General features: G+C 36.3%; 1 protein-coding gene across 1 annotated transcript; it reads left to right on the plus strand.

Annotated features, from left to right (window-relative positions):
- Positions 1-1465: 1465 nt before the first annotated feature.
- LOC139981388 (adhesion G-protein coupled receptor G4-like) lies at positions 1466-13741 on the plus strand. Its single transcript, XM_071993754.1, has 17 exons — positions 1466-1640; positions 3481-3546; positions 3679-3744; positions 4075-4140; positions 4273-4338; positions 4473-4538; positions 4677-4742; positions 5674-5802; positions 6334-6449; positions 7552-7698; positions 8036-8381; positions 8963-9192; positions 9707-9871; positions 10063-10178; positions 10625-10887; positions 11453-11513; positions 12861-13741. Exons 1-17 carry the CDS (start codon positions 1466-1468, stop codon positions 13282-13284), a joined length of 2568 nt encoding a protein of 855 aa, XP_071849855.1. The 3' UTR covers positions 13285-13741.
- The last annotated feature ends 604 nt before the right edge of the window (positions 13742-14345 follow it).

Here is a 14345-nt window from a genome sequence, read left to right on the forward strand (position 1 = left end):
CCCCAGCAGGTTAACATTGTAAGTCACGGTAGATTTGGCTGTGATTTGTCGTGGCCGGATGTTGACAGGGCAAGAAAACCCGCCATAAATCTGTTTTGAAACTGCCCTTATCTATTCGTAATTAGTTCAAAGAGATTACGTTACTACATAACTATACCATATGGAACGTATTAAATGTCATTTGCTTGTCTGTGATATATACTCGTCTTAACAGTCACTATTCAGACGCATATGCAAGAAGCATGTCGATAAGTTATCCGTCCATCTGGACAATTAATTAAAACCTGTTGGTTTCAAATGCATGCTGTATAAATAATACAAAATCTGTGTTACTTGATAAAGATTTTAACGCATGCAAAATAAGCCCGAACTGACAATTTGCACTCCTACATTTTTGTGTGTCACTGATTATTATAACGTAAGCGGAATCGCGATCCTGTTTCAGCTTGTTTACATATAATATTGTGTTCTTTGTAAAGAGGGCAATTATATGTAGGTGAAATAGGCTCTCGGTACCGCTTGAATAACCACAAAAAAATCAATCTATTCGTGATAATATTGCAGGATTTCCCGTTTCGAACGCTTCAATCTTCATAGACATTCTCTCAAAAACTTAAAAAGTGTCTACTTGTTTCTAACTTCAAATCTGTAACTGAACGTAAACGGAAAGAAGTCGATTGCATATTTGGTTTTAAGTCTCACATCATCGGCCTCAAGAAAGATATGAGACCCCTAAACAATTACCAGTTCAAAAAAAAAAGAAAAAAAGTGTAGCCTAAATCAAGAAAGACCTCCACGTACCGGTCCTCCCACAGCTTGTTCATTACTTCAAGTTACCTCGCGCATTGATTATGGAATCTCCCTTCTCTGTGGATGCTCTTCTTCTCTCCTTCGCAAGCTTCAGCTCGTTCAAATTTCTGCTGCTCGGCTAATCACTGGATCAAGACGACATAGTCACATCACACCCATTGTCAAAGAACTTTAATTTATTGGCTGCCCATCGACAAACGCATCATATTCAAACTTTGCTTTTTACATATCAATCTCTTCATTGTACTGCCCGACTTACCTAAGTAATCTCTTTTCCTGATATACTCCTTCTCGCAACTTGCGATCCGGCGATTCATATCAACTGCGACAACCGATGACAAGATCCTGTTTATGGAGATAATTCCTTCTCTTCATCGGCGCCGAAACTCTGGAACTTACTACCCATTCATCTTAAATAGTCCCCATCAATTGACTATCTTAAAGGACAACATAAGACTTAACCTTTAAATTAACATTTCAATAATTAATTTTTGTTTGTTGCATATTTGTATGTATTTTTTTTTTCATTCTTCTTCTTTGGTTTGTAAAGCACCTATAGCAGATTTTTTTTCTGGATCAGGCGCTATATAAATTAAGTCATTATTATCATCATTAATAATATCAAAGATGCCTATATGCATTAATATGTTAAAGGATGTATAATCCTTCAGAACCTCACCGAAATATCGCTCAATCTCTTTTGTTCACGCCAGGTATATGCCCGACTGACCATGAAGTTCCATGTTCCACTTTAGATCAATGTGTAAATATCAACTGGCAATGTGACGGTACTGAAGACTGTAAAGATGGCTCTGACGAGATGGATTGCGGTAAGATTGTTTTGCATATTTTTGTCTCTAATTTCTAAAATACTTGTATATAAACCTATATATATAAACCTATATATATAAACCTATATATATAAACCTATATATATAAACCTATATATATATATATATATATATATATAAAATATATATATATATATATATATATATATAGCGGAATGCCCGGGTTCGAATCCCGGTGGAGGCTGGAAGTTTTTTCACTGTTCTGGATTTTCCAACTCATCACGATTTTCATTTATATATATATAAATATATATATATATATATATATATATATATATATATATATATATATTATTTACTATATATCTGTCATACAACTTGCTACACATTCATTTCTTACTTACGGCTTGGCTTGCCTATAAAGAGTGGTTATTCTGTGTAAATTGTTAGATTCAAAGCCCCAGGGGTGCATTCTGTGCAATCATTACACTTGGGTCATACACCCTCAATGATAGTTATACAAAGCCAATTTATACGCATTCAGACACCAGTGAATCACTGTGGTCGAGTGGTACGGACTTCGGTTTGTGACACAAGATCCGGGGTTCGATTCCTACCTTCGCCTGATGAGTCCCAAAAGGACGAAACCGGTCGTGAAGTGGAATTTTTCTGGTGTGTAATTTTTTATTTATTTACTATATATCTGTCATACCACTTGCTACACATGCATTTCTTATTTACGGCTTGGCTTGCCTATAAAGAGTGGTTTTACTGTGTAAATAGTCAGATTCAAAGCACCATGGGTGCATTCTGTTCACTCATAATACTTGGGTCATACGCCCTCAATGATAGTTATACAAAGCCAATTAATACACATTCACACACCAGTGAATAAATGTTGTCGAGTGGTACGGACTTCGGTTCGTACACAAGATCTGAGGTTCGATTCTTACCTTCGCCTGATGAGTCCCAAAATGACGAAACCGGTCGTGAAGTGGAATTTTTCTGGTGTGTAATTTTTTCTTTATTTATTTACTATATACCTGTCATACCACTTGCTACACATTCATTTCTTATTTACGGCTTGGCTTTCCTATAAAGCGTGGTTATTCTGTGTAAATTGTTAGATTCAAAGTACCAGGGGTGCATTCTGTACAATCATAACACTTGGGTCATACGCCCTCAATTACAGTTATACAAAGCCAATTTATACGCATTCACACACCAGTGAATTACTGTGGTCGAGTGGTTCGGACTTCGGTTCGTGACACAAGATCCGGGGTTCGATTCCTACCTTCGTCTGATAAGTCCCAAAAGGACGAAACCGGTCGTGAAGTGGAATTTCTCTGTTCTGTTTTTTGTATACCTACACACTTTGAAGTGTTTCACACATGTTATGTACATTTGAATTAATAATATATTGTTGCCATTTACCACTAGTACACAACGTACATGTATGTGTACATTTACTACATATGGTTTCATTCATGAAAAGATTTTTTTTACGTCCCAAAAAATTTACTCCCCTGCGTTGTTCAAAGATTCTTCTTATCCAAATAAGCAGTTAAATAAAAACTTGTAGCCTCGAAAACGCAAAATACTATACAAAAATAGCCTCGAAAACGCAAAATACTATACCAAATACCCTTATAGGTTTGTTTGCATCTTGTTTGATGTGCAAACAGCAAAGTGTATCGGCCCATGTGTTTATTATATTTTCCAGTTACTTTAACATGGCCAACATTGAAAACTACGGCAAATTTGCCACGTATCGGGACCACAAGAAGTTATTCCTTGTTTTGGTGTACAGAAAAATGGTTTGAAATTATCAATATATTGTATCTTTCACATATTTCATACTGTTTGTTATATCTTCCAGGATCATCTACTTTAACAAGTTCTCAGAACCCTACGACAATTTTGCCACGTATCGAGACCACAAGAAGTAAGTGATTGTTTGGTCAAGCTTTCTGTTTAAGCAGGAGAAAAAGTTACTTGGTGGAAACCAAAGTGGTTTGAAATGACTCTTAATTTATTTAATCTTCACATATTTCATACTGTTTGTTATATTTTCCAGGATCAACTAATTTAACAAGTTCTCAGAACCCGACGTTAATTTTGCCACGTATCGAGACCACAAGAAGTAAGTGATTGTTTGATCAAGCTTTCTGTTTAACCGGGAGAAATAGTTACTTGGTGTAAAGGAAAGGGGTTTGAAATGACTCTTAATATATTTTAACTTCACATATTTCAAACTATTTATTATGTCTTCCAGGATCAACTACCTTAACAAGGTCTCAGAACCCTACGACAATTTTGCCACGTATCGAGACCACAAGAAGTAAGTGATTGTTTGGTCAAGCTTTCTGTTTAAGCAGGAGAAAAAGTTACTTGGTGGAAACCAAAGTGGTTTGAAATGACTCTTAATTTATTTAATCTTCACATATTTTATACTGTTTGTTATATTTTCCAGGATCAACTACTTTAACAAGTTCTCAGAACCCGACGTTAATTTTGCCACGTATCGAGACCACAAGAAGTAAGTGATTTTTGGGTCAAGCTTTCTGTTTAACCGGGAGAAATAGTTACTTGGTGTAAAGGAAAGGGGTTTGAAATGACTCTTAATATATTTTAACTTCACATATTTCAAACTATTTATTATGTCTTCCAGGATCAACTACCTTAACAAGGTCTCAGAACCCTACGACAATTTTGCCACGTATCGAGACCACAAGAAGTGAGTGAGTGTTTGGTCAAGATATCTGTTTTACCGGGAGAAATAGTTACTTAGTGTAAACGAAAGTGGTTTGAAATGACTCTTATAATATATTTTATTTTCTCATATTTCATACTGTTTGTTTTATTTTCCAGGATCAACTAATTTAACAAGTTCTCATAACCCTACGACAATTTTGCCACGTATCGAGACCACAAGAAGTAAGTGAGTGTTTGTTTGTTCAAGATATCTTTTTTACCGGGAGAAATAGTTACTTAGTGTAAACGAAAGTGGTTTGAAATGACTCTTATAATATATTTTATTTTCTCATATTTCATACTGTTTGTTATATTTTCCAGGATCAACTAATTTAACAAGTTTTCAGAACCCTACGACAATTTTGCCACGTATCGAGACCACAAGAAGTAAGTGAGTGTTTGTTCAAGATATCTGTTTTACCGGGAGAAATAGTTACTTAGTAAAAACGGAAGTGGTTTGAAATGACTCTTAATATAATTTATCCTCTCATATTTCAAACTGTTTGTTACATTTTCCAGGATTAACTAATTTAACAAGTTCTCAGAACCCGACGTTAATTTTGCCACGTATCGAGACCACAAGAATGATGATTTTTGGGTCAAGCTTTCTGTTTAACCGGGAGAAATAGTTACTTGGTGTAAAGGAAAGTGGTTTGAAATGACTCTTAATACATTTTAACTTCACATATTTCAAACTATTTATTATGTCTTCCAGGATCAACTACCTTAACAAGGTCTCAGAACCCTACGACAATTTTGCCACGTATCGATAAAAATCGATAAAAATATAAAAAGCGAATTTGGCACAAGAGCCATGGTTCAGACGCATATATATATATATATATATATATATATATATATATATATATATATATATATATATATATATAATATATATATATATATATATACATATATACATATACATATATATATATATATATATATATATTTATATATATATATATATATATATATATATATATATATATATATGTAAATATATATAATTAACCATGTATACCAAGTGGAACCAGCAAAATTGCATATAGTAGCTGTACATTGTATTTGTAAGATTGTAATATTGGCGTCGGTGTTTTTTCGGCTTCTTCAACCATGTGCGGTCGAATGTGCGGATAGCAAGAGTTATATCGAACTGTATTACTTTCGATATCGAAAGTTGGTATGGTAAGATAGAAACTTTGTAAACCATTGCTTATACGTGGCCATGACAGTGATGCATGTATTACGAACGTAACTGAATCGAAATACCCTGTTTTAATGATATGCATTTACAAGTTTGGTTTCCTTATTTTAGCGATTACTCAAAATGGTCGGTGTCTCTATGAAATGCTCTCTTTCCGTGGACTTCAGTTGACTTTCCCTGAAGGTATTATAGGAAACAAATATGTTTCCATGGAGATGTGTGGGAATGTTTCAACCAACGGTTAGTACAAGATTTCATTAGTTTCTTATCATTTCTCCACGTCTTGTTTCTTCATATTTTGTTCATTGTTTCTTCATAGTCGATTCATCTGATCCAGTTCTGTTTAAACCCATTCCAGTAACAATGAAGAAACATTCAAATATTATGGTTTTTGTTTAGGTTCTTGCTGATTAAGTTTTTACTTCTCTTCATTCTTCTTCTCCACAGGGGCAAAGAGCTGGGTGGGAGGAGTGTGTAATCTGCCCTTTCTCATTTCTCACAAGGGGTGCACTGCATAGATCATTCAGTTGGATTCTTTGAAGTAGCAACAAAAAAACCTCTTAGTTTCACATACTGTAGCCCAAATCCCTCAAGTAACTTGGAGGACATTACACAAAGTATAGTGTTTTTTTTATAAATAATACACATAGTAGCCTTATCAAGAACGTTACATAACTGCTGCAATTTCATGCTAAAACTCTTGTAGGTTTCTTTGCTTCCATATGTCGTTGTATTTTTTATTCTACTCTTAAAGTCTTAACTTTTTTGTAGCTGACTTACCATTAGCACACCGAGATTGCGGCCAAGGTTCGTCGTGGATGGAACCTCAATTGAACACGTGTTTTTCTCCCGAGGACGCACTCACGGAAATACAGAGGATAGCAGGTGTATGTACAAACCATTTATTATTAAAGCTTATATTATAAACAAAAGCTAGTGACCAAAAATGAATAAATATTTCAATGAATAAACCTAAGCAAAGTCTGCACGCCCTTACCGTGGCATTCCTTTATAATGTCGATTATTAAGCAACTAAAGTCAAACATTAAATTTCTACTGAGCCACACAGTACCACTGTGTAGTACTCTGAAGTAGTACTCTGAAGTATATATTTATTGGATTGTGTATTATCAGAAAGCAATATATAATAGACGATAACTGATCGTATATTGATAAGCAGAAATGAAAAATCAAAATTGGAATAGTTTTAGCTCATCAAAATGACATTTTGACAAAGCGGAAAAGAATAAGAAGAGTACATAGAGAAAGAAAACAAAAGAAACAGTTAAGAAACTTCATTGTTCGAATAATAAATGTGGACAACAATGTTAATGGAAATTGGGAATCCTGTCTTGAGTATTCCAACACATAAATCCTTATTAGCGACATATAAAAAAAACTATAGCATTGCCATGGCTATAGATGTTACAAGAAATAATAATGTAATTAACTGTTCTGTCTGTGTGGGCGCAACAACTATTTGTGTAGCGAAGGGGAGTGGTTTAAATATTGTGTCGCACAGGCGATATGAGAGGAAGGTTGGCCCCTCCCCTTTTGGGAATAGTTTGGTAAAATGAAGGGTCCTCTAATGTAACATGGTGCAACTTTTTGGGTAGTACGGCACATATTTATGTACTGTTCACTGCATGTGGTTGCTGTACTGTACTGTTCTGTCTGACAGTGAAACAGGAGGACGGGTGGCTGAACCATCTGACGTAATTCTAGCAGGGTTAACACCCCCTTCCAGAGGTATACCGATGTGGTTGGGCCCCTGTCAGTTGATCCCCTTCCCTAGACAGTGTATGATCTAAGTTAAACAGTGAGTTAACCAAAGTGGTTGTTTTAACTAGTGTTAGGGTTCACGTTCACGTTTGAAGGACATTTCCTTTTCTAATGCATATCTTTATCACTTTATATTATCTCCTTCTATCGTGATTGGCATGTATCAAGAAGTAACGGTTACATGATGATATTTTACTACATTTGCAGACGACTGTTACAGAAGAAAACGTCGAGCAGGTTGCTACGGATTTAGTGGTGGTCACATTTCAAATTGAAGATTCGAATGAAACAGTTGTCGGCAAGGTAGCAGAATCTTTAGAATCAATTGTGGACACAAATACTTCCTCACCCGAGGTGAGTACTTCTAAACCACATGTTATGTATATTGTTTCATCGCAAGTGGGCTATGGATGACGCCAGTAGGTTTACGCCAGCCGATGGCTGGATCCTACCTATTGAACTGTTTGAGATATACCATATTTCGTTACAACTTTCTGCTATGACAGTTCAATTATTTATTGATATTGATAAATTCAATAATATATATATATATATATATACATCGACGCGGCTGTTGAATACCAATATAGGTAAAGAACAACTAAACATTGAGTTTTATCAATCAATCAATCCATAACATTAGATGCTACTAAAGGCACGACTGATATTCTTTTAAAAATTAACTGCATAGGTCACGAATGCCTTCATAGGAACTGTTAACAACCTTATGAACTTTGAAGCAGAAAGCCTCCAGACAACATCATCCAACAAGATCATATCATTGCTGGAACAGCAGATATCTCTCGTTCAACAAAACCAAGAGAACTTCACCGAAGTGCAAGATAAGCTTGCTGTTGTAGCAGTAAAACTGGATCCACAGCTAGCAGACTTCATAACATTCTTTCACGAGCCCGGTGAAGAGGGAGGAAGTGTAACCGATGGTGAACTACATTTGATGAACGCAATTAATACATCACCCAGGGAAAACAGGACGTCCATCTTTATTCACGGGGATGTTTTACAAACAGCCATGGAAGGTGGATATCATATTCTATATAATGTTAATAATGGCGTTCATAAACGGTCTACCGTGCGTTTATCGCAGGATTATGCACGCACGGGCGCATATACTCCTCGGTGGGTCAATTACCGTGCGATAAACGCCCGGTATACACCGTTTGTTAACCCTGATCATTCCTACAAAACACTACATAAACATCGTCTTAGAATGTTACAATTTAATAGAAAGTATAAAAAGGGAAATACCAACAATTGTTCTTTACTTCATCCTGTGATAAACGCACGACGAACATTTGATGAACCCTAACTAACGCATAAACAGTATATTAAGATATTTACGTTGATGGAATTTGAAGCATGGATACCAACAATTGTTTATGAGATAAAGATTTATTTACCAAAGTGGTCAACATTTCTTGATTAAATGATAAAGTTCCAAGTTTATTTAATCAATTTTATTTATTTGCATGTTCTTTTAAATGTAACGTCTTTTCAAATGAAATATTGTTAATATAGTCCTACAAGCATGTCTAGATAATGCGCACGTAATAAAAAAATACATAAAACTAGTGGATTTCAACAACATTTCTCTCGACAGAAAAATCAAATTCTACTGACTCAACTGTTCCTGTCAGCTTCTTCTTGTACAGTGATTCCAGTCTTTTCTTCCAAACGGTAAATCAAAGTATGGATGGAGCAGCACATAACAGCAGATTGCGAAGCTCTGTCGCCAGTCAAGTCATCGGTGCAAACATTGAGGGTTCTGTTGTCAAGAATCTTCCAACAGAATATGCTGTTGTTGCATCGTTTCCGAACACTACATCCGAAGTAGGTTCAAATCATTCAACAACAAATGAACTCATCCTAGCGATCATTCATAGTAGAGTTAAACACATTTAATTAATTCTAACATATATTTTGCATATTGAATATGTAGGTTTCCTCGAGTGTAAAAACACCCTATGTAAGATGCCGGTACTGTCGTGTATGCTAGCCTACTTACTGCACTACCCACGACATATAAGAATTACAGAAACACACACACACACACACAAGAATAACATTTCATCTGAAACAAATCATTCGTATTCCCCTTTCTGCCGTTTACTTAGTCAATGAAAAAATTAACCTTTGTGAAGTTGATGTTTGTATAGGTTTGTACTGGCGTTAAAAAGTCCTTGCTTGGTGGTTGCTGATATTTTATGTTACTTCCTCTGAACATGTACTTACTTAACTTAGGCCCATGCACATGCCCCACAAGGTTGTACCTTAGAATATGAATAACGTATAACCGTCATATACTTTGATTACATCTTTGGCCTTTCTCTATTCTACTTTTCAGCTGCTTAACGATACGGAGTTTGTATTTCATAAGATGTGTGTGTTCTGGTTTGTGCCCGAGGGAACTGATGACGGGTATTGGTCTGAAGAAGGCTGTAATCTAACTGAGAAAATGAACTACACGATATGTACATGCAATCATCTTACGAGCTTTGCTGTGCTAGTCGTAAGACATCATGTTTACTGATCAAATGTTCTCTATTTCTTTATCATACTTATAACACTATAGTGGATAAAACCTTCAATCGTAAAAAAAAATCCTTCGCAATTACACGAGTGATAAATACAGATGACATTTTACTATAATTTTAATGAGATCAGGACAATAGTTTATATTTCTCGGTTTTACCATTGCAGGGCATTGGCAATATTCCACCCATTGCCGATGTTTTCTTGACCGTGATAACCTGGGTAGGCTCACTTCTCTCAGTGATAGGTCTGCTTGCTTGTACTCTTCTGCTGGTTGGTGTCAAGTAGGTTGTTTCTTTCATTTTCTTTCATTTTAAGTAACAAAATAACTCGTGAAACAGTCATTGGCGATAATTACCAAACATTTCACACGAGATTCGTTATTGAATCTTAGTATGGGGCTGTTAGGTAACCTAAACTGCCATTGAACTGGGAAAAGGTATGAAGGCTTCAGGACCATATCTAAACATATTAATGAAGGATATTGCTGCTTTGATGAGGCCTTAACTTCCAGTTCTTTGCGGGTGGGGGGGGGGTGGTGGCAACCTCTAAGAAAGAGAAAAGTTCAGATATGAAGAAATATATGTTACTTCAAATAATATAAAGAATATGATGTGATTGATATTTTTGATACATAAAATTTGGGAATAAAATTAAACAAAGAATATTCTGAACTATATTAAGCTTTTAAGAAAAATATATATATATTTTCACTTTGTCTCGTCGACAGGTCGCTTCGAGCAAAACAAGCGAGTAAGATCCACATTAATCTATTCCTGTCCTTGGTCGCGTTCTACATTACATTCCTGGCTGGGGATCTGTTCTCCCATGATCCCCTTATCTGTAAGAACCTTGCATCAACTGTACATTACTTTGGCCTGACGACAGTTTGCTGGATGTCCGTCGAGGCAGTAAACATGTACTTTCTATTCGTGAAATATGAAAGGTCGACTATTCGCCACTTTGTACCAATCGCTTGTGTCTTAGCATACGGTAAGGGAATTATGATTGTTTCTTTTGGAAGTATTTCTCCTGGGTGATATTCAACATTATTCTGTTTTAGTCGCACGCAAATGCACATAAGTTAGAGAAGCATGCTTGCTTGTGTCATAGTATATGGTAAAGTGTGATGTGACGTCTTAAGTCTAATTGTCATATAACCAATCACACTGTTATATTATAGGCCAATCAGATAAGATGCTGGTTAGCCAATTACATCCCATGTAATCTCATTAAGTTTGTAAGTATAAATACTCATGCACGCTACTGTATTATCACTCTCCATGCTTGCTGCTACTCTTTACGGATATACGTACCTACACGTCATTGTTTATGGTTATTTACGTTACGTGAAATATATGTTCAAGAATCAAGAATGACTTTTCCTTCATTATATTGACGTCTTCCGGAACATATAATATGACATAAGGTCATCTCGGTTCGTAGCAAGATGATTGGGTTGGTGCGGAAGAACACCGATATGTCAACGTGTAATAAAGTCAATTCAGTTTCGTCTTCATCTGTTTGACAAACTCTTTGTATGCTGGTTTATAAACAGGGCTCCCGCTCATTCCCGTGTTGACTGTTTATTTCCTAACAAGGCCTGACGAATATGCACAGTAAGATACCTCCAAACAGCCAGTCGGGACAAGTCCCCAGTGCTATAATACCACTTTATACTGTCCTCTCATGTGATACTTCAAAGCACCCGTTCTGATAGTACGAACAGTTCCTAACCTATTTCTGATAGAGACAGTGTAGTGATACTGATATGCTGCCAGTAAATGTACACCTTTGAAGTAGGACATGAAAGAAAAGTCTATAAAAGTACATTGGTCCGACTGGGTGCTTCAATTTTCAATTCGATAAGAATAAGTATAGGCCTGGTTCAGTTGTAGATATTAATTCCAACCATTATACAATCTCGGTTACATTCTTGGATATGGCCTCATTCTTGAAGGCACACAAGTTAGCTTAAATCTATGGGGGTGGGGGAGTACCCCATATCTCCTATAAGGGAGTCGACTTCAACGCCCCTATAAAGACACCGCACTTCTTTTTATACTGCCCCTCTATACTATAAACCAGATTAACTAAAAAAGGAGAAGATATATGAAGAAATAACCTGCCTATCAGATTCAGAAAGGATAACGTAGAATGTTCGGGTCTTGGCATTTCTGCATTGTACCATAAACCTCCATAAATAGATATTAACTTGATGCGATCTAAAAGAGATCTGGTCCTGATATCCGACAGGGTGCGGATACTTACAAAGCTTGGCCCAAGTGACGCAAAGTTACAGACCCAAAGGGGAATAAAGGAGCATTTTTTGTTAGTCCGTGAATTATAGCAAAGCTATGAAGTTTTGTACGCAATACCTGGTTGCCATTGAAAACAGTATAGCTTTTTCTCCCTCCTTGTGAACGTTACTTATAGACAGTATGAGAAGAATTTGAGCTGATTCTGTTGTGTTGCCCAGATACTTTTCCATAATAAATATTAATCACAAATGCAAATCGGAAATTTGCCACTTTTGCGAGTTTTGTCTTTACAAATGTTTGAAAAGAAAATGAAGCGAAACTCATGGGGAATTAAGTACTGTTAGTTGTTTCTATAGTAGTTAAGTATCGAATAGTGTTACTAACAGAATAGTGTTCTAAAACCAATCGAAACGCTACTTAAGCTCAACACTAGTTTAGCAATGCTAATCTAAATGAATCTCCGTACTGCTTCAATGATTGCATGAACCATCGAATAAGAAAATCGTCCCCCTCCCCCTCCACCCCACCCCTCCCCCGCTCGCTTTCTATCTCTCTCTTTCTGTATTATCGATTATTTTGAAGATATAAGTGTTACGTAAAATAGCAAACACGATTAATTTCGTCTGCTATATAAGTTATTTCAGTGAATATCAGTTCATCACGAAAACCAAAGTAAATGATTATAACGTTTTTATTTTTCTTCAGTTGCTTCCTACCACTGGGCAAACCACTCTACTTTGGATTTCTCCTGGAGGTATTTCTGTTGGTCATCTTCAACACAACACTGTTTATCGCAGTCGTACGTACAGTTGTTTTTCGGCAGTTTCTGTCGACCAACGCTCAGAGGAATAAGAAGGCAGAGGTGATTTCGAGGATGCAACAATTTGTTTTGTTCTGGATTCTCCTCGGCCTTTCCTGGATCTTTGGGTTTCTCTCGATATTGCCAAAGAGGAAGATAAATGCCTTTGTAGCATTATTCTGCATTTTCACGTCCCTCCAAGGTGTTGTTTTCTTCATCTTCTTCTGTGCCAAAAATCCAGAGGTGAGAAAAGGATTAAGAAAAGCCAAGAGTAAGCTAACGTCACAGAATGAAACTAACATGGAAACGTTGCAGACTGAAACTTTGTAGTTATGTAAGAAAACATTATTGAGTCTTTTTCAAAAATAAAAAGTTACTCGCCTCAGGCAAGGAAGAGTAACCTACGTAGTCAAGTTGGCTAGTAGTGTGCGCGCGGGCGCGTATGTGTATGTGCATGGTAACCGGGCTGCTAACACACAAAACAAGCATACATTACTTGAATGTCATATTTATTACGTGAACAACCCATCCATGCTTCATAGAAGAAACCTGTTTCATTTTTTGTAAAGGGTGAAATGTCATTTGAGGTCAAACCGTCCAAGTTTGACAACCTAGTAAATACGATAACTCAAAGTTTAAGCTTAGCTGAAGATCGTGCTTAGTACGTAGGTTCATCATAGTGAGCACAAATTCCCGATGATTTTTGTGGAGGGTAAAGGTCATGCGAGGTCAATAGAGGCAATGTCTGACGAATTAGTGTAATTAAAAGTTTAGATATAGTACATAACGACTGTTGTACTCTTTGGTGTGGGAGTTTATTTGAAGTCAAAAGAGGTCACAGTCTGAACAGTGCAAACATTGTAACTCTAGATGTTCAGCTTGGATGACATTATACGTCGTATGTGAGTGTAGTGGTTTTGTGTAGTAGTCAAATGTCGTTTGGGTCAATAAAGATGAAGTCTGCAAACTTTATAAACATAGTAACACTTAATGGTTTCTTCTTTTGTGTGTGTGTGGAAGATTGGTTTACTACTCAGTTAACGTATTATATGCAGGCTTATGCTTAGGGAGTTATTATTTATAGCAACTCAGTCGAAAATGTCAAAAGCTTGACTGGGATGGCGTAGCAGTATATGGTATTAACTTTACTACCATTCTGCGAGAATTTTGGATATGAAGAAGAATAAATTGATCTCATTTTGACGAAATTTGATCAAGCGGTCGTTGAAATGAGACTAAACCATAACGGAAAGTCAGCGAGCTCGTCAATCGGGTCTTCTTTAAAGGAGCATTTTTGCCCCATACCATGATCAAGTTACCGTAAATATTACAATTTCCGCAGGGGATTCACTATAAGGTTCGACGACTTGGAATGTCGGCAGTTTTGCCTG

The sequence above is a fragment of the Apostichopus japonicus genome, chromosome 15 (genome assembly GCF_037975245.1).
Source record: "Apostichopus japonicus isolate 1M-3 chromosome 15, ASM3797524v1, whole genome shotgun sequence".
Lineage (NCBI taxonomy): Eukaryota > Metazoa > Echinodermata > Holothuroidea > Aspidochirotida > Stichopodidae > Apostichopus > Apostichopus japonicus.

Excerpts from the sequence above, each read along its gene's own strand:
- LOC139981388 (XM_071993754.1), top strand. The coding sequence starts at position 1,466 with ATGTATAATCCTTCAGAACCTCACCGAAATATCGCTCAATCTCTTTTG. Across the intron at positions 4,539-4,676 it reads ACGTATCGAGACCACAAGAA|GATCAACTAATTTAACAAGT; the intron begins GTAAGTGAGTGT and ends TATATTTTCCAG. Across the intron at positions 11,514-12,860 it reads AGGCCTGACGAATATGCACA|TTGCTTCCTACCACTGGGCA; the intron begins GTAAGATACCTC and ends ATTTTTCTTCAG.